General features: G+C 38.6%; 1 protein-coding gene across 4 annotated transcripts in view; it reads left to right on the top strand.

The window, feature by feature from the left end:
- The window catches only part of Cadps (calcium-dependent secretion activator 1), a 1,208,856-nt gene that overhangs the window by 610,433 nt on the left and 575,404 nt on the right, over positions 1-23,019 (top strand). For all 4 annotated transcript variants that reach the window (XM_090389907.1, XM_090389906.1, XM_090389908.1 and 1 more), the window contains one exon: positions 13,666-13,767. In XM_090389907.1, the coding sequence (XP_090246033.1) occupies positions 13,666-13,767 (102 nt within the window). The remainder of the gene's footprint in view (positions 1-13,665; positions 13,768-23,019) is intronic.

The raw sequence follows: 23,019 nt of genomic DNA, 5'->3' as shown, positions 1-23,019 counted from the left end.
TGGACACAGCATGGTTTTGTTAAGGGCAAGTCTTGCCTGACCAATTTGATTGGATACTATGATGCAGTCACAAAAGAACTGGATGCAGGGAATAACTTTGATATTATATACTTGGATCTTAGAAAGGCTTTTGATACTGTTGCACATGGAAGACTGCTGCACAAATTGGAGCAGTGTGACATTGGAGGCAAATTGCTGCTGTGGATAAAGGGGTGGCTGAGGGAGAGAAGACAGAGAGTGGTAATCAATGGACACTGCTCGTCGTGGGCTAATGTTATTACTGGAGTCCCTCAGGGCTCAGTGTTGGGTCCATTATTGTTTTCTTTATTTATAAGTGATATTGATGATGGTATATCAAGCTTAATGTCGAAGTTTGCAGACAATACAAAGGTAGGTAGGGTTGTCAAGGACACTACTGACACTATGCTGCTGCAACAGGATCTGGAAAGGTAGAGCAGATTGGCTGAGAGGTGGCAAATGAAGTTTAACGTTGACAAAAATGTGAAGTACTACACATGGGAAACAGCAACCCGAGAGCAACGTATCAACTCTGTGGTACTACACTGACAGTGGTAGAGAATGAAAGGGACCTGGGGGTGGTTGTGCAGGCAGATATGAAGTTCTCTGAGCAGTGCAGACGGGCTGCAAGAGTAACTCATGGTGTATTGTCAATGATATATAGGAATTTTTCTAGCATGGATAAGGAGGTGATTATTCCCTTGTATAAGGCAATGGTCAGGCTACACCTAGAGTACTGTATACAGGTCTGGAGGCCTCATTTCAAGAAGGATGTAGAGCTGCTGTAATGAGTACAGAGAAGGGCAACAAGATTAGTGAATGGAACAAAGGGGTGCTCTTACGAAGAAAGGCTTAAGTTTTGCAAATTACAGTGTCTGGAGACTCGGCACCAGCGAGGTGATCTGATAGAGGTGTATAAAGCCTTGAATGGTTTGAGCATGCTCAGTGCTGATGGGATTCTTCCTCTCGCTCAGAATAATCACCTGAGAGGGCATAAGTTCAAATTGAAGAAAGACAGATGCAGGTTAGACGTGCGGAAATTTGCCTTTAGCGAGCGGGTAGTTGGTTGGTGGAACAGACTTCCATCCTTGTCGTGAAAGTTGATAGCCTAAATAAGTTTAAGGCTCAGCTGGACAGGTATTTTGAACGAACAGAGGGTGAAGTGGAAGTGGTTTTTTTTTTTTTTTTTTTGGCTGATGCTGCATAAGCTTGCTTTCTTGCATCAAATGCCTCTACTAATGCTAATGCTAAAGAAACTTAAAGTAAACGAGCCCAGAAATACGCCTATCAGTATCTCAACATTGCCCAAAACAGCAAAATCAGCAATTTTTGAAATAAAAAGTGAAACCATGTATAGCAAAATGGAAATCGTTGTTCTAATCTGTAAATTGATGTGTAAATCTAATACTGATTCAGTGGATGATGAATCAGTATTAGATTTACATGCTAATGATACCATAGAAACAGGACTCCCTACCTTTTCCAGGTATGAAAAATTAAAACAGACTGAAGCCTTCTCAGAAAAAACAGTCAGATCTATCTTCAACAATCAAACCCAAACAATGAATAAATTCCTTAAATGGAACTGTAGAGGATTACATAGTAATTTTGATGACCTGAGTGATTTACTTATTCAAACAAATGCAGTAGGTGTATGCTTACAGGAAACATTTCTTTCACCAGAAGTCTCTCTCGCTCTCAGATTCAAAAATTGCACAATATTTTGGGCGAGACAGAGATTCTGATGGTCCTGCTGATGGAAGGGTAGCTGTTCTTGTAAAATCTACTATACTGTCAAGACATCTGCAACTACAAACCTCCTTAGTACTTGTAGCAGTTCAGATGGCAGTGGGAATATCATTAACCCTTGCATCCATTTATATCTCACTGAATTATCCTTGTTACCAGACTGATCGCACAACTGCCACCTCCTGTCTGTTTATTTTGTGATTTCAAAGGCTACCATCCATTGTGGGAAACTTCCACCATAAATAGAGATACCACTTAATTGAAACATTCCTGGATAACCATAACCTGACTCTGCTAAATTCTGGCTCTCCAACTCATGTCCAACTCCCTACATCTACTACCTCAGCCATAGACTTGTATCCATCTGTTCAACATCTCTTTTTGCAAGCATGGAATGGTTAGTGCTGAATGATCCATTCCACAGTGACCATTTTCCTATTATTAGTTCAGTTCAAACACAGGTCTTGTCATTATCTCAAATGCCGTACTTCTTGGAACTTGTGTCCTACTGAACACTCAATATGTTCAACGACAACATATTGATGACATAACTAATCGCATTACCAGCCAAATATTATCTGCAGGAGAAATTTCCATCCCAAAATTGGACCAGTGCTAGCATGTACACAAAAATCAGTGGTGAAATGTGGATTGCTCCAACGCGAAATAGAAGAGAACCCTACTTGGAACCAGTTCCAAAATGCCCAACTACTGCCAATCTAATTTTTTACAAAAAACTCAGAGCCAAAGCAAGGCAAATTAGGAAGAAAGCAAAACATGACTCCTGGATTAACTTCACATAAATTATTCACAAATATACTGACACTCGAATTATATCGAAAAAAATACAAGCTCTCTCTCAACTGGAAATTTCTAATGCATGCAATCTCCAATCATAGAATGGAATGGGTGGGATCCGTCATCCACAGCTGATATTGCAAATGCTCTAGCAGAATCTTTTTATAACATTTCTGCTTCCTCTTCTTATGTGACCTCCTTTCAATGCATTAAAACTGATGAAGACCATCATAAATTTAATTTTTCAACTAGACTCTCATTTCCGTATAACTAGCCCTTTACTATAGCTGAACTGAAAGAATACTTGAGAAAATCTCCAAATAGTGCTGTAGGACCAGATGGCATTCACTACAGTATGTTGAAGTATCTATGTGAAGCCAATCTCTTCATATTATTACTCTTTAATAACCAGATCTCGGAAAATACATATCCTCTCTCATGGCTTCATTCCTATATTTGTGCTATTCCAAAACCAGCTAAAGATCCTTCTTTAGTTGAGAATTACAGACCAATATCATTGACAAGCTGTTCGGGCAAAATCTTTGAAAGGATGGTGCACATACGAGGCTCACTCGTGTTCTAGACCCCCAAAACGTTCTTGCTGATCACCAATATGTCTTCCCTAAAATCAGATCTACCCTAGATTTACTACTCAAAATTGAATCCAACATACATAACACTTTTGACGTCAGACAACGTCTAATGATGGTGAACCTAGATATTCAAAAAGCATTTGATACCACTTGGCATCTTGGTATTATTAAAGATATACATCAGTTGGGGGCTGAGAGGCTACCTTTCTCCAATCATCCAGCACTAACAACATATTGGATGAACTTCCAAAAACGATATCAAAACGTGCTGTCAGCATCTCACATTCAAGAAGAGGGTGTCCCACAGGGTTCCGTACCGAGTGCTACCCTATTTGCGATTCGGGTCAACAACATATTGGAATAACTTCCAAAAACCATCCAAATAAACATGTATGCAGATTACTTCACCATATCCTGCCAGTCACAAAGTATGAATACTGTTCAAAGACAGTTAAAAATTGCTTACCAGAACAGAATCATGGACCTTACATAATGGATACCATCTTGCTGAGCAGAAATCCACCACTACTCTTTTTTCAAATCACAGTCACTTCATCCTGATCCTGAGCTAAAGATCAATAACATTTCAATTTGTCTTGTTCACACTGTCTGTGTTCTTTTCCTGGTTCTGGATAGGAAACTGAACTTTCAAGCGCATGTGGCCTATCTTCGAACTATCTGTTTGAAAAAGTTGAATATCCTCCGGTGTGTGTCATCCATGTCATGGGGTGCTGATCGATATACCTTGATCCATTTTTATCAAGCTCTCATCGGGTCCAGCTTAGACTATGGCTCTCCATTGTTTGACTCTGTGAGAAAAACTACTTTAGGGCAATTGAATGCGATCCAGGGCAGTGCCCTGCGAGTTTCTCTAGGGGCTTTCAGAACCTCCCCAGTGCAGAGCCTTTACATCAAACCCTTGAATCTCCCTTACATCTTCGGAGAAAAACATTACTGTTGATGTATGCCACAAAAATTCGCAGTTTTCCCCCTCACCCTAGTTGGATATGTCTGTACAATGCTGAATGGAAGTAATTTTACAATAAACTAAATGAAAACTGACCTGCTCCACTTAGACTTAAAGAACTGGCTCAAACATGGAATATAGAAATCAGCAATATATTTCAGGACATGACACCTCCTGATCCACCTTGGACAAATATTCATGCAAATTACGATGACTATTTTCAACAGGGAATTGGGACGCGGGATTTACTCAGAGAGAGGTAACAACCTGACAGGTAAAGGGAAAGGGTTTTTGCTTTAGTAAAGGTGGCTACAGTGGTCTGAGACAGTTTTTAAATTCTATACAGTGGTACCAACAGCAAATTCTAAATGGGACGCATTCAAAGAACTAATCTTGGAAGCTACACATAGGCTGCCAGGGCCATATTGTGTCTTTCAAATGGTTAGTACGAAATACTAATTTTAGTGTAATAAGTGTTATATTTTATGATATATGCCTATACAGTTTAGGATGGTAAACAATTCCGTTTTATTAGGATCATCTCCAAGAATCTGCATTAATGATAATGATGACTGTGAATTAGCAAATGATTTAAAGGTGTTTGAACGGATATTTAGTAACTGGGGACAGTCCACTAATAAATGACGAACAGTCAGTTGTACATGACATGATGAGCATTGGGGAGCACTGTCATTCATTAATAGATATAGAGGAGTGAGGTGAGCATGCCCAGTTCTTAGCCTTCCTAAAACTATTTCATCATGCCTGTTGTTTCGAAAGCTGGTGAGCCGCAGCTTTGGTTCTGGTTTTATTTGGTAGAATTTGTTTCCTGGATAACCTTTCCAGATTAGTGACCAGCTATTATAACATGCTTTAAGGATAATATGTTTGTAACCTGTATATGTAACTTGAAAGGCCTGCAAAATAGTAGTTTCTAGTTGTTTGTTTGCAAGATCTGCTCTTTCATTGCAGAAATTTGGCTGTCCTGGAATTAGCAGAATATCTCAGTTTGGTTCGACTCATTACAAGCAAGTATATTGGAATATACTTGTTTTATTTTAGGGTGAGAGGAGTTGCTACTACTAATTATAGCGGTGACAGCACTGAGTGAGTCACTGTATATTAGAGCAGGCATAATTAAAAGTTCAGTAATCCTGTCAAGAGCTAAGTTTATAGCGTAAAGCTCAGCAGTAAAGATACTGCATTTTAATGATAAGGAAACAGAAATGGTGAATGAAGGGAAGATGGCCGCAGCACCTACTTGGGTCTCAGTTTTTGATCCACCTGTGTAGATTTTACAGGCCTCTGAATTAGAAGAGTGAGTTGCATGTAATTATACAATATTGGAGTGGGACACGATGTTCTTAATGCATGAAGAATCAGTACTGATAATCAGATGAAGAATATTACTGCCTCTAGCTACCTCCTGAACATTCTGCTGTAGAATACAATAATCCAATAAATCCACAAAAGCCTTGCTAGTGTGTGAGTGATCAACCCACAAGTTCCAGTCATTATCTGGGAAATTAAAATCCCCCATTGTAAGACAATCTGATTTACTTTCCCACTTTAATAGTTGTTCATTTTACTCATTAGGCCTATAACACACTCCTACTCTCACTTTTGCTTTCTCTTTGCTTATGTCACAACAAACTGACTCAACCCTGCACTATCCACCCATGTCAACTGCTGCACTTCCTTAGATTTTGTTTGTTTCTAAACTCATAGCATAACCCCTCCCCTCTTCCTATCCTGTCAGTCCTTTCTGTACACATTGTACTCCCCAAATTCCAATTCTGCGTTCTTTGTATATGTGTGACACTCCGTCTCTGATATTCCAACAATATCTGCCTTTGATGTTTTGACCAACCCTCAAATTCATCAAATGCAATTTCTAAATGTATCATCAAATGTATTTTCAAATGTAATTTATAAATGTATTTTAAAATGTAATTTCTAAATATATCTTCAAATGTATTTTCTAAATGTATTTTCTGCCCTAGCATTGGTGTACACCCAAGAATACATGCACCTGTTCTTATTCTTAGCTACCCTAACACAGCCCATGTATTTTCTTGTTCTACGATGACTCCCAGCAGTCTCTGAAATCCCCTGCACCTTGTTTTGCAGGCTACTGCTCATTCCAATGGGAGCAGTGCAAGAATCACTTTCACCTCTGCCAGCGGCTACTGTTAATATATTAGTCTGTGTATTCCCCTCCAAGCCCACAGTTTTCTGACCTACCTAACACTGCCTCAATACATCCACAAATATTCTTGCACCCTTTCTATTTAGGCGTATCCCATCCCTGTAGAAGTAGTCTCTCCTGTTAACAAGCACATACCAGGCTGAGAATAATTCTACTCTATAAGTCTTGCACAATCTCTCCATCGCCATGTTGATTGACAAGGCTCTCATCATATACTCTCTCTCCTATCTTGTCTGTGCAGAATTGCAGACACTTTCAAATTCAACCTTAGCTGGTGGGTTTTTTCAGCATTGACCTGTACTTGTTAAGTAATCCGCCGTTCTCCTACTCTTAATGTCTTTGGTGCCAACATGTACAACAATATCACCTTTTGAGCCCTTAAAAGATGATATCTGCTCTACATCAACAACTTTTGCCCCTGGCAGATATACCCTGGTCCTGTTCCACCTATCCTTTTTGCACAATATATTCTCTGTGTCTCCAACAATAGAGCCGCCGACAACAACCAGTTCTTGTCGGACCAGCACATTCTGCCTTGGGGATTGCTGCTGTGTTGCCTGATGTTCAAATTCAAGCTCATGCTTGATGTGGGCAGCTGAGAGCTTGATGGGCCCCTCAATTTAAATCCTTAGAGGACATCTTCCCTGTTCTTCAGGCTCTCATAAAGGCCCATAACAACACTGAGTAAGTGCCTAATTTCCTCACACTCCTTACTTCGAGCGCACACAAAGACATTCCTCTTGGCAATGTTATGTCCCATTCCTGATAGCTCCACAAACATCAATATATATATATTTCAATATTGAGTTTTATCTCCTACCGAGTTACAATATATGAATTTCGTATCTCCTATCAAGTTTAAGATAAAACTTTGTTTTTAAAATCTAAGTAGATAAATTGATAATAAATTTAACTACCTATTGCCACCCACGTGGATCAAATTCTCAAACTAGCTATCTATGCCAAATCACCAATTCTAAAAGCCTTATGAATATTACAGTTGTTACATTATTATGTTATGATCTATGTGACAAGTGAAATTATTAAAACACGTAAGTGAATGAATGGCCTTTGTCCCATTTTCTTCTTTGTTGAGAAACTGCATGACTAAACTATTATCCAATTTCAGCAAATCCATAATTTGATACAGATGTCTTCCTTTTTACTGTTACAGCAGCACAACCAAAAAACATAGTGGGATCAAATTTAGTATGATTCAAATTGAGATATGTAGGAACATGATAAATCATGAATCATTGAAATATATATATATTTTTTTATTAATTTTTATTTTTGTGATAGATTGATTTAGAATAAGTTCCATGCATGTGATGCATGCCTATTACAAAGAGGCATGCATCACATGCCTTTTTGTAATAACAGTTTGTATTAATGCTAATACAAACTGTTACAAAATTCATTAGCTGAACTAAGCTTGTATTGGCTGTTTGTGATTCAACTTACAGATGCTATTTGAGGGTAAATCACTATGTATTCTTTTGAGGGCAGGAACTGATTAACTTTTTTACCTACATGTGTGCTTATATGATGTAATCTGTCTGTATGGTTACTTGTGGTTCTCTAAAATAAATAATAATTACTTCTAAAATGGATAGCAGTCTACCACTTGATAGTAAAATTATTCAGATGATTTATTTAATAAATAAATAAAATACAATTAGATAACAATAAAATAAAACAGGAAATTCATGCCGTTCCCATTTCTTCCAGGTTACAATCTAATTTCACTTTGAATTTATTCAGACTCACTACCTGTGCTATGCTGGGAGGCAACCTTATTCCAATGTTCCACATCCCAAGGCTAATAGGTGAATTTCTTGAGATCCAGCCTTCTTGTTATCCTCTGATATTTTAGATTTTTTATCTTTGGTTTTTATCGTACTTATGAGAGAGAACAGACCTTCCTCTTAATCAAATCATCTTAATCAACTCAGCCCATCCTCACTGTACCTCTCTCTTGGATGTCAAGTTGTGAAACATTGCAATCCACATCTTCTAAGCTGTTCATCATATCAGCATCAGTGTGTGCCCCTTAGTAATCTGGTCACCATTCTTTGAACCGTTTCGGAAGTTCTATGTATTTTTTGTTTTAGGTGCAATGCGTCCTGTATAGGGGAATAATGACATCCTTTTCCCTACTGGCAGAGGTCCTAAAAATCGTTCACAGGTTACCACATGCTTTTCTAGTCATGTGTTTGTTTACACTAGATAGAAAATTTTGTATAAAATTGAATATTAACATATAAGCCTTTTTTCATCTTGAATTAACATTTGACCCTGCTAGCTTTTACATGACTCCAAGGTAAGGGCTCACACTTGGTGAGTATGGGCTTGGCACACGCAGGGTCTTGAGCTGGATGTCATCATTCTTCTCTTTCATGGTGATTCCCTTCTACTTCTCTCTCAGGGTAACTTGGGAATTTTTTTTTTTTTTTTTGGCTGGTGTTGCACAAGCCTCAGGCTTCCTTGCACCATATAGCTAATAATAATAATAATATAACTTTACTTTTTGAAGCATTAAACTTTAGTTGTGATTTCTGGACCATATATATACAATATTCATAACAATTTCTTAGTATGAATTAACCCAGTTTACACACTGCTAAATAAGGTTAATTTCTGTTCAGTTTAAATAATCCGTGAGGGTTGGGGGTGTAAGTTTATGACCTTCAAAACCATTACGTTAGACACCTACTGAATACTGGCACTCTTTACTGGCATTTCATGTACAGTATTTCTCACAGTTTTAATTGTGCAACCTGTCTTTATAAACTGAACATTCCCCCAACCTTTTCTCTGAGAATTGGTTTTACTTTTCACAAGGAGATGCTGTGACACTGCACTGCAGAACACCATTCCTGTTTATGGTGTCATGAGTGGAATGGAATGGAATCATGGTGATGATGAACTTTGATAGTAGTATCAGTATTGAGCGTATGGTGCAAGGAAGCCACAGGCTTTTCCTGCACAATTTAAAAAATATATATATAATAATAAAATAAAAAAATAATAATAAATGGGTAAAATAAACTGCCCAATGTGTTTCCATCTTCATTAAGGTAGTTGTACAGCTGTCCCTAGAAAGAAAGGAAAGATGGGGAAAATTTCTTAAATTTCTGTTTGTATTTGATTCCTTTGTGTGCATTATTCATACAGTTCAATAAATCATTCTAGGACATTATCTAGCTGTCTGGATGGCAGCTTAGTATTAGCAACGGCACATGATGCAAGAAAGCAAGCTTATATAGCATCAACCAAAAAAAAAAAAAAAAAAACCCTTATTTCACCCATCCACTCGCTCCCAATGTTTGTCAAGTTCTGCCTTGAATCTATTTAAGCTATCAACTTTTCTATTTGTAGTTGTAGAAGTTGATAGCTAAAATGGATTCAATGCAGAACTTGACGAACATTTCTTCTTTAATGACGCATGGAGGTTTATTCCAGCATTCAACCACCTGCTGGCTAAAGGCAAACTTCCACACACCTATCCTACAATCATCTTTCCTCAATTTGAATTTATGCCCTCTCAGGCAATTATTCTGAGCAAGAGGAAGAATCCCATCAGCATTGAGCATGCTCAAACCATTCAAGGCTTTATACACTTCAATTAGATCACCTCGTAGGTGCCTAGTCTGCAGACACTGTAATTTGCAAACCTTAAGCCTTTCTTCGTAAGAGAAACCCTTTGTTCCATTCACTAATCTTGTTGCCTTTCTCTGTACTCCTTCCAACAGCTCTACATCCTTCTTAAAATGAGGCCTCATTCTTGAGACCTGTATACAGTACTCAAGGTGTGGCCTGACCATTGCCTTATATAAGGGAATAATCACCTCCTTATGCCTGCTAGAAAAATTCCTTTATATCATTGACAAGACACCATGAGCTACTCTTGCAGACCGTCTGCACTGCTCAGGAAACTTCATATCTGCCTGCACAATTACCTCGAGGTCCTTTTCATTCTCTACCACTGTCAGTGTAGTACCATAGAGTTGATACATTACTCTGATGTTACTGCTTCCTATATGCAGTACTTTACATTTGTCAATGTTAAACTTCATTTGCCACCTCTCAGCCCATCTGCTCAACTTTTCTAGAACTGTTGCAGCACCGTACTGTCATTCGTGGCATTAACAACCCTGCCAACCGTCATATCGTCTGCAAACTTGGACATTAAGCCTGAAGCTTTTAAGTGATAGTGGTGGTATGTAATTTTTTTTTTTTATGTAAACCTCAAACACGAGAGGTATTAGAACCTATAATACTTATTACTGTGCTTGGGTTGGAGGTTGAGAAGATGAAAGAAGATATTTGTTGACATTGGACTTGAACTTCTGTAGACTGTAATTTTCAGGAAATACGTATGAAGTTGGACAGTAAATGGATGTTGGCTGGTGGCGGTGCGTGTTTGGACTTTTTGAAAGAGAGAGCAGGAATTATATTTGTTGACATTAGACTTAAACTTCTGTAGACTGTAATTTTCAGGAAATACTTATGAAGGAAGGCCGTTTTCCAGAAAATGGCGGTTGAATGAATAAACATGAAGATCAAAAGTTGGTTCTGTGAGTTTGTAGTTGGGCAGTAAGTAGTTGGCTGGTGGCGACAAGTGTTCGGACTGTTTTGAAAGAGAGAGTGGGAATTGTAGAAGCCAATTCAGAAGAACAGTGCCCATGGAAGTATCTGTAGAAAAGGTGTGCAGCAGAAGCAGAACATCTATGAGACAGAGAGTGGAGAGACTCTGTTAGAGATGAGTCATTCATTAACCTAACTGCCCTCTTCTGAACAGAATCAAGGGGCCTGAGAGAGGTTTTGGGGGTGCCACCCCAGATGTGAGAACAGTATTCCATGGTAGGGCAGATTTGCGATTTGACAGAGTGAACAGCTGTTTGGAAGAAAAGTAACGTCGAGAACGAAAGAGAATACCAAGTTTTTTAGCTTCAGAGGAAGCAATCTTTTTAATGTGCTTTTGCCAAGAGAGATTAGAAGTCAGGGTAATCCTCAAAAGAGATATATCATTTTGCCTAGAAATTGGAGTGTCACCAAAGATAAGCAATTTGGTTTTGAGGGATCAAGGAAACCTCTGGCAAAAAGAGAGAGTAGGAAGTGGGTTGCCTATGTTGGAGGATGTGGAGATAGAAAAAGAAGAAAAAAGGCTTGAACATCTTATCATTAGATCCATGATGTCTAAGTTTGACATGTTCACTTTCACCTATAATTTGAAGAGTGCAAGAGTGCATTGGAGGCAAATTGCTGCTATGGATAAAGGGATGGTTGAGTGGCAGATGACAGAGAGTGGTAACCAATGGACACTGCTCAACGTGGACTAATGTTATTAGTGGAGTTCCTCAGGGTTCAGTGTTGGGTCCATTGTTGTTTTCTGTATTTATAAATGATATTGATGATTGTATATCAAGCTTAATGTCCAAGTTTGCAGAAGATACAAAGGTTGGCAGGGTTGTTAAGGACGCTACTGATGCTATGCTGCTGCAACAGGATCTGGAAAGGTTGAGCAGATTGGCTGAGAGGTGGCAAATGAAGTTTAACATTGACAAAGGTAAAGTACTACATATGGGAAACAGCAACCCCAGATCAACGTATCAACTCTGTGGTACTATGCTGACAGTGATAGAGAATGAAAAGGACCTGGGGGTAATTGTGCAGGCAGATATGAAGTTCTCTGAGCAGTGCAGACGAGCGGCAAGAGTAGCTCATGGTGTCTTGTCAATGATATACAGGAATTTTTCTAGCAGGGATAGGGATGTGATTATTCCCTTGTATAAGGCATTGGTCAGGCCACACCTTAAGTACTGTATACAGGTCTGGAGGCCTCATTTCAAGAAGGATGTAGAGCTGCTGGATCGAGTACAGAGAAGGGCAACAAGATTAGTGAATGGAACAAAGGGTTGCTCTTACGAAGAAAGACCTAAGTTTTGCAAAATACAGAGTCTGGAGACTAGGCATCGGCGAGGTGATCTGATAGAGGTGTATAAGGCTTTGAATGGCTTGAGCATGCTTAATGCTGATGGGATTCTTCCTCTTGCTCAGAATAATCACCTGAGAGGGCATAAATTCAAATTGAGGAAGGACGGATGTCGGATAGATGTGCGGAAATTTGCCTTTAGCCAGTGGGCAGTTGGTTTGTGGAATAGACTTCCATCACTTGTTGTTTAAGTGGATAGCCTAAACAAATTTAAGGCTCAGCTGGACAGGTATTTCGGACGAACGGAGGGGTGAAATGGGAGTAGTGGTTGTGTGTGTGTTTTTTTTTTTTTTGGCTGATGCTGAATAAGCTTGCTTTCTTGCATCATATGCCTCTACTAATGCTAATGCTGGAGGATGTGGAGATAGAAAAAGAAGAAAAAAGGCTTGAACATCTTATCATTAGATCCATGATGTCTAAGTTTGACATGTTCCCTTTCACCTATAATTTGAAGAGTGCAAGAGTGCATTCAATATGTTGAAAATTTCAGAATATTGAAAAATTAAAGCTTAAATAATGGCTAATTTTAATGAAATATTCGAAAAAAAAAAGAATCAAGGTAAATTCCTCTTTATTTGTATATATAAATAATGGCTGAAAAGTAAGTGTGGAATTCATAGCAAAAAACAAAACTTAGTTTTGGTGCTGTTAATCAAAAAGACTCAAAATTTTATTGAAATTTTATTCCCTGTACATAAACTAATATCAACACAAGCAAATAAACCAATAAAAAAAGTATGCCAAACTACAAACGAAAATGAAGCTTTACTGCTAATAACTCAGAGCCCAATCAGTGTGCCAACAGAATTGAGCAGTTAATTTCATGTGTCTACTTTTACACAAGTCATAATAAAAAGACTGTGTGCATAAAAGCACATCAATTTTAGTATACTGTTTGACACTTATATGCTTGATTTGTAGGATTAGTGAACCTTTTGATCTCTAAAACTTGATTTAAAATCAAGAAGTTTTATTTCAGTTGTAATTCTGAGAATACAATCTGAAAAAAATAAATAGTGTTGTCTGACAGATTGGATTATTTCCACAAAATAGATAAACATCAGGCTTGCTCACATAATTTATACACACAATATACCTAACATGGTTTCTGATAGTATGAGGCATGCTTAATCCAAATAACCCATATAACTCTAAAATCACCAAACCATTATTGAAATTTTTCTTATCTTATGTGTGTTGTGAAGCAGTATATATTGTTTAGTAATAATTTATTTGAATATTAAATGAAATATAATGAGGTAGTTTGGGATATTATGTATTTTTTAATTATGTTTTGTTTTAAGTTTTTTAATAGTTTTATCTTTATGTCAAGGCCTGATGGCATAGGAACTGTAACAGTGGAAGAAAAAGATATTTTTGCGCAGATAAAAGAAAGGCTTCGTATCTTACTGGAGAACCAAATAACCCACTTCAGGTTAATTTTTTTATAAATCTTTGTGTGTGTGTGTGTGTGTGTGTGTGTGTGTGTGTGTGTGTGTGTGTGTGTGTGTGTGTGTGTGTGTGTGTGTGTGTGTGTGTGTGTGTGTTTTAGAAGAGAAACAATGTTTTTAAGTCAGTTTTCTTTATATCCAAATCAAAACAATTCAGAATATTGCCGGCTATATCTACAACATAAAGATAGACAGTGTAAGTAATACTGGCATGTTAATACTATAGGTAGTTCCCGACATTGAGTTCATTCGTTAATATCGCATGCTTGTAAAGTGGGAATTTATTTCCCATAGATGTAATGTTAAAAATATGGATTTATGTTTAAACAATGATTGATTTATCCAAAGAAATGAAAATGTAGCCTGTAAAATCAAGCAAATTATAATAATAAAGAAATTATTTGTGACTTCCAAATGATAAAGAATGTTTGTTCTTCATCATGATCATCGACTAAATGCACACTCGTTGATCACTCATTATTGGCTCGGCACTCCTAGGTTTGTTGCACAAAGAGTTGTCTTCTTCAGAAATGCTTCAAGAGGTGTTTATTTCCAAGATTTAGTCTTCTCTTTTCTTTATAAATTTCAATAGCATGCATAAGCATTTTTTAATTGAATGCACAGATTGCAACTAACACGATTTGCGCAGAGTAACAAGTTTACAAAGCTTTAAAAAAAGGAACGGAGAGAAGATTCTGAAAATAATTTATTTATGTTTTTTATAAGATTGAAGATTTCAGTAAAGAGGAACACATTTCACCATAATAATGTAAAAAACCACACAATTCCAATGGTCGGAATTTTTGAAAATGCAATAAGATCGAGTTTACTACCCGTTTATAATTGTTTGCGGTAGCAGAAAAGCCCAATAATCTGGAAAGTGCAAATTGTTTTTATTGTTTTATGGTAGGGATCTCCAGAAATATGCTTTAGAAAAATATCACAAAGCCGTTCAAAATTGATTCTTATAATAGAACATATGATAAAGATGAACGTGTAGTGGATTTTAATGATTTGAATTGTTAACTAATAAAATTTACACTATAAAAACAACCTTTTAGAGAGTTATATAGCGAAAATTTTAACATCTAAGGTCATAGAACGAATTACGAAAAAAACAATGTGTTATTGGGTTCACACAAAGATATTTTCACATACAATATTTCTGGAACGGATTAATATCATAAAGTGGGGAACACTGTAATGTATAGCTACTTGCGTGGTTTGAAATGTGGTATTTATGAATGTTTAACATTGATTTTTTGCAATTAGTGTTCATATTTTCGCTTTTGTTGATACTTGAAAAAAAAAAGAAAAAAAAAAAAAACGTAAACACGGGAACTCTTAAAGCTGGAACTGCCTGTAATGATATTAAGAAGAGGAACCCTCAGAACTTTAATTAATGTGTATGAGAGAATGTAGAGAAAAAGTTGCAAGTTAGGATAAAATTTGAAAGTATATGCAGTTCTGGTTAGACACAATAGGATGGAGTACATGTGAGAGGCACTTTGTTGATCAGTTCACCTCTGGAGAGAATGTGCAAGGTTTATGTGGTAAATTTTTTTTTTTTTTTTGGCGTATAGTCAGTGCTTCTAAAAGGAGACTGTCTTCTTAGGAGTGGGTCTGCTAGAATAGGAGGGATGTAAGTATATATGCCGATGCTATCAATGATGTTATCATTGGGTTGAAAACTGCTAGCTTTAACATAGAATAATAGTTAGTTTTATAGTAGCCATAGGTAGAGGTGCGTAAAATTGATTTTAGTACTGCTTGTACTGGGACAGCAATAACCTGGAAAGCAGGGTATTGTTATGGATTACAAGGCCTGTTGAAGGTCCTAATGGGACAAACAAATAAACAGGACTTGTAAGTTTGGGCAACTACAAGCAAACACAAGTATACCTGTACACCGGTGCTAGTTGTATAGTAAATAAATTTGAAATTTGAAGTATTTGTTAATTGATCAAATCTTGACATTGCAGGGTTCACAGAAACATGGTGCCACTCAGATATAACAGTTGTGAAATTTTAAAATGGTGAGTACAATGTGTACAGAAATGACAGACATGACAGGAGAGATAGAAGAGTAATGCTTTCGTTTAAGCATTACGTAGAATCGAAATCCACGCACCCAGTTGAAATTTGTGGTCTGTGGCTTATTAAGGTTGGTAGGGTTGTCAAGGACACTACTGACACTATGCTGCTTCAACAGGATCTGGAAAGGTTGAGCACATGGGCTGAGAGGTGGCAAATGAAGTTTAACATTGACAAATGTAAAGTAGTACATATGGGAAACAGCAACCCCAGAGCAACGTATCAACTCTGTGGTACTACACTGACAGTGGTAGAGAATGAAAGGGACCAGGGGGGTGGTTGTGCAGTGCAGACGGGCTGCAAGAGTAGCTCATGGTGTATTGTCAATGATATATAAGGAATTTTTCTAGCAGGGATAAGGAGGTGATTATTCCCTTGTATAAGGCAGTGGTCAGGCCACACCTAGAGTACTGTATACAGGTCTGGAGGCCTCATTTCAAGAAGGATGTAGAGCTGCTGGAACAAGTACAGAGAAGGGAAACAAGATTAGTGAATGGAACAAAGGGGTGCTCTTACGAAGAAAGGCTTAAGTTTTGCAAATTACAGTGTCTGGAAACTAGGTACCAGCGAGGTGATCTGATAGAGGTGTATAAAGCCTTGAATGATTTGAGCATGCTCAACTGATGGGATTCTTCCTCTTGCTCAGAATAATCACCTGAGAGGGCATAAATTCAAATTGAGGAAAGACAGATGTAGGATAGACGTGCGGAAATTTGCCTTTAGCCAGCAGGTGGTTGGTTGGTGGAACATATTTCCATCCCTTATCGTGGAGGTTGATAGCCTAAATAAGTTTAAGGCTCAGCTGGGCAGGTATTTCGAACGAACAGAGGGGTGAAGTGGAAGTGGTTTTTTTTTTTTTTTTTTTTGGCTGATGCTGCATAAGCTTGCTTTCTTGCATCAAATGCCTCTACTAATGCTAATGCTTCTAAGCTCATTTGCCCAAATTATCTAGATCCAGTTGAAGTAGTATACTGTCTACTTTTGTTAACAAACCTGCCAACCTTTGTATCATCTGCAAACTTCGACATTAATCCCGATATACCATCATCAATATTATTGATCAATACACATATTGGGTCCTTGAGGTTGTCACAGACATTCTCTCACATATGCCAGACAAGCTGCACTTGCTACCTGGAAGTCTAAAACGCTAATGGAACTGATATTCGGGTGCCACTCAAGTCAAGTGAACCCAATTTCGGTGAAGTCCAGATGGTCTGTGACAGCCAAATCCTCTGCTTGCACCTTCACGATGGTGGGACTGTTAGTAATCCTGGGTATAACCTCCATGGTGGGTGACCACCCAGGTGTGAATCAACGTAAGCAGGGTTCGAGGTGTGGCGCCCACACCACATGGAGCAATGCTGCCCCTCTATGTTACCAGGCAGTACTAGGAGGAAGATGACTCTGATCAACTGGTGCAATACTACCACTTTGCTTATTGGAGGCTTGAAGTGGTGGAACCCATGTTTAGTCTCTAGAGCTAAGTTAGCATTAGCATTAGTAGTGGCATTTGATGCAAGAAAGCAAGCTTATGCAGCATCAGCCAAAAAAAAAAAAAAAAAAAAAAAACACTTCCACTTCACCCTTCTGTTCGTTCGAAATACCTGCCCCAGCTGAGCCTTAAACTTATTTAGGCTATCAACTTCCACGACAAGGGATGGAAGTCTATTCCACCAACCAAACACCCGCTGGCTAAAGGCAAATTTTCTCACATCTATCCTACATTTGTCTTTTCTCAATTTGAATTTATACCCTCTCAGGTGATTATTCTGAGCAAGAGGAAGAATCCCATCAGCATTGAGCATGCTCAAACCATTCAAGGCTTTATACAGTAAACCCTCGCTATTCACGGGGGTTAAGTTCCTGAGAAATGTCGTGAATAACGAAAACGCGAATACTGAGTAATGGCTCCCATAGTAATAAAAGGGTTCCGTTCCAAAGTATGAAATATATAAGAAAAACTAGTCTAAAATTTTGTCTATGTTTATATGTACCTTCATATTATGACTATGTGCACAATGAAATGCAAGCATATGGCATCGAAATGAAAATAAGAAACAATTTAATATTAAATGTAATATTTATTAGAAATTTCAAACAAATCTTTCAAACCAGCGCCTTTGCTAGCAAAAAAACGTATCCCGCCAGTGCTATCACAAGTTTCGCTATCTCTTCCATCATGCAGTATGATTGATGATTTTTGAGGTTATGATGAATGTCGTGGCGAGATCCAATATTCCTTACATTTCGAGGGTACAGCTCTAAAACGGTGTTCGCAGGCCGGCCGCTAGTTAGTACACCGGACTGAACCTATTGGTAACTCTCTAGGAAGCTTCCGGATCAGCTAGTGTATAATCTTGCTACCTCTACTCTGCCAGATAGTGACTGGAGGGAGTCCGAGTAGTGTGTATGCGGGGAGCATTGTCGAGGCCACGTTATGTCAAGGATCTGGATATATTCTTACCACATGTATGCCATATCCAAAAATTTCATCACTTCATACAGCATGTCCCACCCACTTTTTCTTACTATTGAATACACCATGAATTGTCAAAATAATAGAGCAAGCTTATCTGCGAAAAGATCTAAACCTCCCAAGGACTTCCTAATTCATTTCACAAATATACGTGGTCTCAATTCTAATCTCAACGATGTCCATTTCCACTTGCAGTCTTCCAAACCCCATGTACTTTTTCTGACTGAATCTCAGTTATCAGTTGATTCAACTACTGCTCATCTCAGATGTCCAAATTATTTGCTGTATGATTCCTTTCGCCTCAAAGGTGGTACCTGTGCATATGTCCGTTCTGATATTCCCTGTCAGAGACTTGGCAATTTGGAATCTCCTCTCTTTGATCTTTTCTGGCTTAAAATCTTTCTACCTCATTGTTTAAAATTCATCTGTTGCCTCTACCGTTCTCCCAACTCCACTAATCACTTGGAGCTCTTTGAATTCCTCTCCTTGCAACTTGACTTTCTCCAGTCCAACTTTCCTAACAGTGAGGTAATTTTCCTTGGTGATTTTAACGTTCACAACTCCAGCTGTCTTCTGTTTTCTAGTCACACCGACCCAGCAGGTCGAGATGCTGAGGCGTTTGCAATTACTAATGACCTAGCACAGATTGTTCATTTACCTACAAGAATACCGGACAATCCTAATCATACAGCCAATACGCTTGATCTTTTTCTCACAAACAACCCTTCTAAGTACAAGGTTGAAGTGAGAGGTCCTTTAGGCACTTCAGATCACAACTTCGTGATTGTCTCTTCTCCAATGGAACCTTTATCTCATGGCTATTTATTCCCAACCTCGTATTGTTTGGCATTACAAGAATGCAAAATGGGATGACCTGCGAGACTTCTTTTCTTCTTTTCCTTGGTCTGATTACTGTTTCAAAACTTCTGATGTCAACGTTTGCTCAGATCGTGTCAGTGAAATTATTCTTGCAGGAATGGAATCCTTTATCCCACACTCCACATTAAAATCTCGTCCTTTATCTAAACCTTGGTTTTCCAATAAATGTGCTAAGGCTGTCCAAGAGAAGAACGTTGCGTATCGTAATTGGCTTGTTTCTAATTCTTCAGTTTCATTTTCTGCCTACACCAAAGCTCGCAACAATTGTAAAGCAGTTATTAATCAGTCCAAACTAGAGTTTGAACAGGCTCAGAGTAGAAAACTTGCTTCTTGCCCTAATGGTAGCCGAGCATTCTGGTCTCTTGCCAAAGCTGTTGGCCGCAACTTTTGCCCATCTCTGCTCCCACCTCTGTCCAAACCAGATGGTTCTGTTGTCACTTCAGCCAAGCATAAAGCTGACCTGCTAGCATCCCATTTTTCTTCAAGCTCATGTATTAATGATCTTGGTAAAACACCTCCCACCATTCCTAACACGCTCCACTCAATGCCTCCTCTGGTCTTCCGTCAAAAGGATATCAGAAGGGTTTTGATGAATCTCGATGCTAAGAAAGCTCCAGGTCCTGATGGTATTTCTCCACTTGTTCTCAAAACCTGTGCTCCTGAACTTACTCCTATTCTTTGCCGCCTTTTTTTACTTTCTTATTCCAAAGGTGTTTTTCCTTCTGCTTGGAAATTTGCTCATATCCAGCCAGTTCCTAAAAAGGGTGACAAATCCCTCCCATCCAATTATCGTCCCATTGCAATTACTTCTACTCTTTCTAAAGTAATGGAGAAATCAATTAACCGGCAACTCTTAAACTACCTAGAAACCTTCCGTCTGATCAACGATCGCCAGTATAGATTCCGTCAGTGTCGATCCACTGGTGATATTCTGGCTTATGTTACCCATTTATGGACTAATACAATGGAAAGGTTCGGTGAAACACAAGTAGTTGCTCTTGACCTCTCAAAGGCTTTTGATCGTGTTTGGCATAAAGGTCTTCTAAACAAGCTTCCATCTTATGGTTTGCCAAATGTTTTTAGTAATTGTTTATCCAGTTTTCTCTCTGATCGCTCACTGAGGGTGATGGTAGATGGCTCTCTGTCTTCTAACTTCTCCACTAATGCCGGTGTCCCCCAAGGTTCAGTTCTTTCCCCCACTCTTTTCCTGTTGTATATCAATGACCTTCTTCCATTGACTGGAAATCCTATCCATAGTTTTGCCGATGATAGCACATTGCATTCAACTTTCCATTTTGAGAAACCTTGTCCAGCTCAATCAGCTTCAAGTTCTCGAAAATCTGCTGCCAATTCCTTAAATGCCGATCTTCAGGTAATTCTCCAGTGGGGCAAAGACAACTTAGTTGATTTCAACCCTTCTAAAACTCAATCTTGTCTTATATCTCGCAAAAAGGATTCTTCTGCTCCTATGCTTATCTTTAGTGACACTCCGATTTCTAGGCAAAATGATATATCTCTTTTGGGGATTACCCTGAGAGGTCTTGGTAAAACACCTCCCACCATTCCTAACACGCTCCACTCAATGCCTCCTCTGGTCTTCCGTCAAAAGGATATCAAGCACAAGCACATTACAAATATTGCTTCCTCAGCATCTAAAAAACTTGGTTTTCTCTTTTGCTCTCGGCGTTACTTTTCTCCCAAACAGCTGCTCACTCTGTATAAATCGCAAATCCTTCCTGCCATGGAATATTGTTCCCACATCTGGGGTGGTGCCCCCAAAACCTCTCTCAGGCTTCTTGATTCCATTCAGAAGAGGGCAGTTAGGTTAATTAATGATTCATCTCTAACAGAGTCTCTCCACTCGCTGTCTCATAGACGCACTGTTTCTGCTGCATGCCTCTTCTACAGATACTTCCATGGGCACTGTCCTTCTGAATTGGCTTCTATAATTCCCGCTCTCTCTTTCAAAACAGTCCGAACACGTGCCACCACCAGCCAACATCCATTTACCGTCCAACTTCAAACTCACAGCACCAACTTTTCATCTTCCTCATTTATTTATTCAACTACCGTTTTCTGGAACAACCTTCCTTCATACGTATTTCCTGAAAATTACAATCTACAGAAGTTCAAGTCCAATATCAACAAATATCTTCTTTCGTCTTCTCAACCTCCAACCCAAGCACGGTACTAAGTACTATAGGTTATAATACCTCTCGTGTTTGGGGTTCTTATAAAAAAAAAAAAAAAAAAAAGAAAAAGTTTTGCCTTTTCACGAATGATGAGTGAACTTAACGGAATTTTATTTTGAGTTCGGTCTTCTATCCACAGATTTAAAGCTTTTTCGGTTTTTTCTAATTTAACATCACGAGTTGCAGAGCAAATTTTTGAAGCAATTAGCGCGTTTTCACTAAGGCGGATTTTTTCTTCCAATTTCTTGATTGATCGTACCATTGACTCATTGATTTTATGTTTTGCCACTGAGGGACACTTTCACCTTAGAAATTTTGTCTAATAACTCAATTTTATTCGCTAATGTCATCACCTTCTTTGATCTTTTCACATTTCCCTCGTTATTCGTAGCCATATTTTTGTAGGGGTTAGAAAGAACTTGTCCACAATAAAGTCACTTTCTTCCGTTAACACACTCGAAAAAGTCTGTTTTACACTGCAAAACGGTAGATTTATCATTTTTATAAGCATATAAACTAAAAGCAAGGGACGAAACCTTCCATGACAAGCGCATAACACATACTGAACAAGGATTAGCGAGAAACATCCACGCTCGCAATTTTGTCACCCCCCCCCCCACACACACACACACTGAGGGCTGTTTTGACCGGGAAAGATAATTCTAGCCACGCCCATGTTTTTTTATGCCGGAAAATATTCACGGCACTTTAAAATTCGCATTTTTTTAGGTTTCATTTTATATTAAATTGGCGATCGAATACAGATACCACGAATAGCGAGGGTTTACTGTACACCTCTCTCAGATCACCTCACTGGTGCCTAGTCTCCAGACACTGTAATTTGCAAAACTTAAGCCTTTCTTCGTAAGAGCACCCCTTTGTTCCATTCACTAATCTTGTTGCCCTTCTCTGTACTCGTTCCAGCATCTCTACATCCTTCTTGAAATGAGGCCTCCAGACTTGTATACAGTACTCTAGGTGTGGCCTCACCATTACCTTATACAATGGAATAATCACGTCCTTATCCCTGCTAGAAAACTTCCTATATATCATCGACAACACACCATGAGCTTCTTTGCAGCCCGTCTGCACTGTTCAGAAAACTTCATATCTGCCTGCACAACCACCCCTAGGTCCCTTTCATTCTCTACCACTGTCAGTGTAGAACCACAGAGTTGATACGTTGCTTTGGGGTTGCTGTTTAACATATGTAATATTTTACATTTGTCAATGTTAAACTTCATTTGCCACCTCTCAGCCCATCTTGCTCAACCTTTCCAGATCCTGTTGCAGTAGCATAGTGTCAGTAGTGTCCTTGACACCCGTGCCAACCTTTGTATCATCTGCAAACTTGGACATTAAGCTTGATATACCATCATCAATATCATTTATAAATACAGAAAATGATAATGGACCCAATACTGAACCCTAAGGGACTCCACTAATAACATTAATCCACGATGAGCAGTGTCCGTTGATTACCAATCTGTCTTCTTCCCCACAACCACCCCTTTATCCATAGCAGCAATTTGGCTCCAATGCCACACTGCTCCAATTTGTGCAGCAGTCTTCCATGTGCAACAGTATCAAAA

The sequence above is a fragment of the Mastigoproctus giganteus genome, chromosome 2 (assembly GCF_048544385.1).
Source record: "Mastigoproctus giganteus isolate SK-2022 chromosome 2, ASM4854438v1, whole genome shotgun sequence".
Classification (NCBI taxonomy): Eukaryota; Metazoa; Arthropoda; class Arachnida; order Uropygi; family Thelyphonidae; genus Mastigoproctus; species Mastigoproctus giganteus.
Note: the sequence above shows the minus strand (reverse complement) of the source record. Positions and strands in the feature narration are given on the sequence as shown.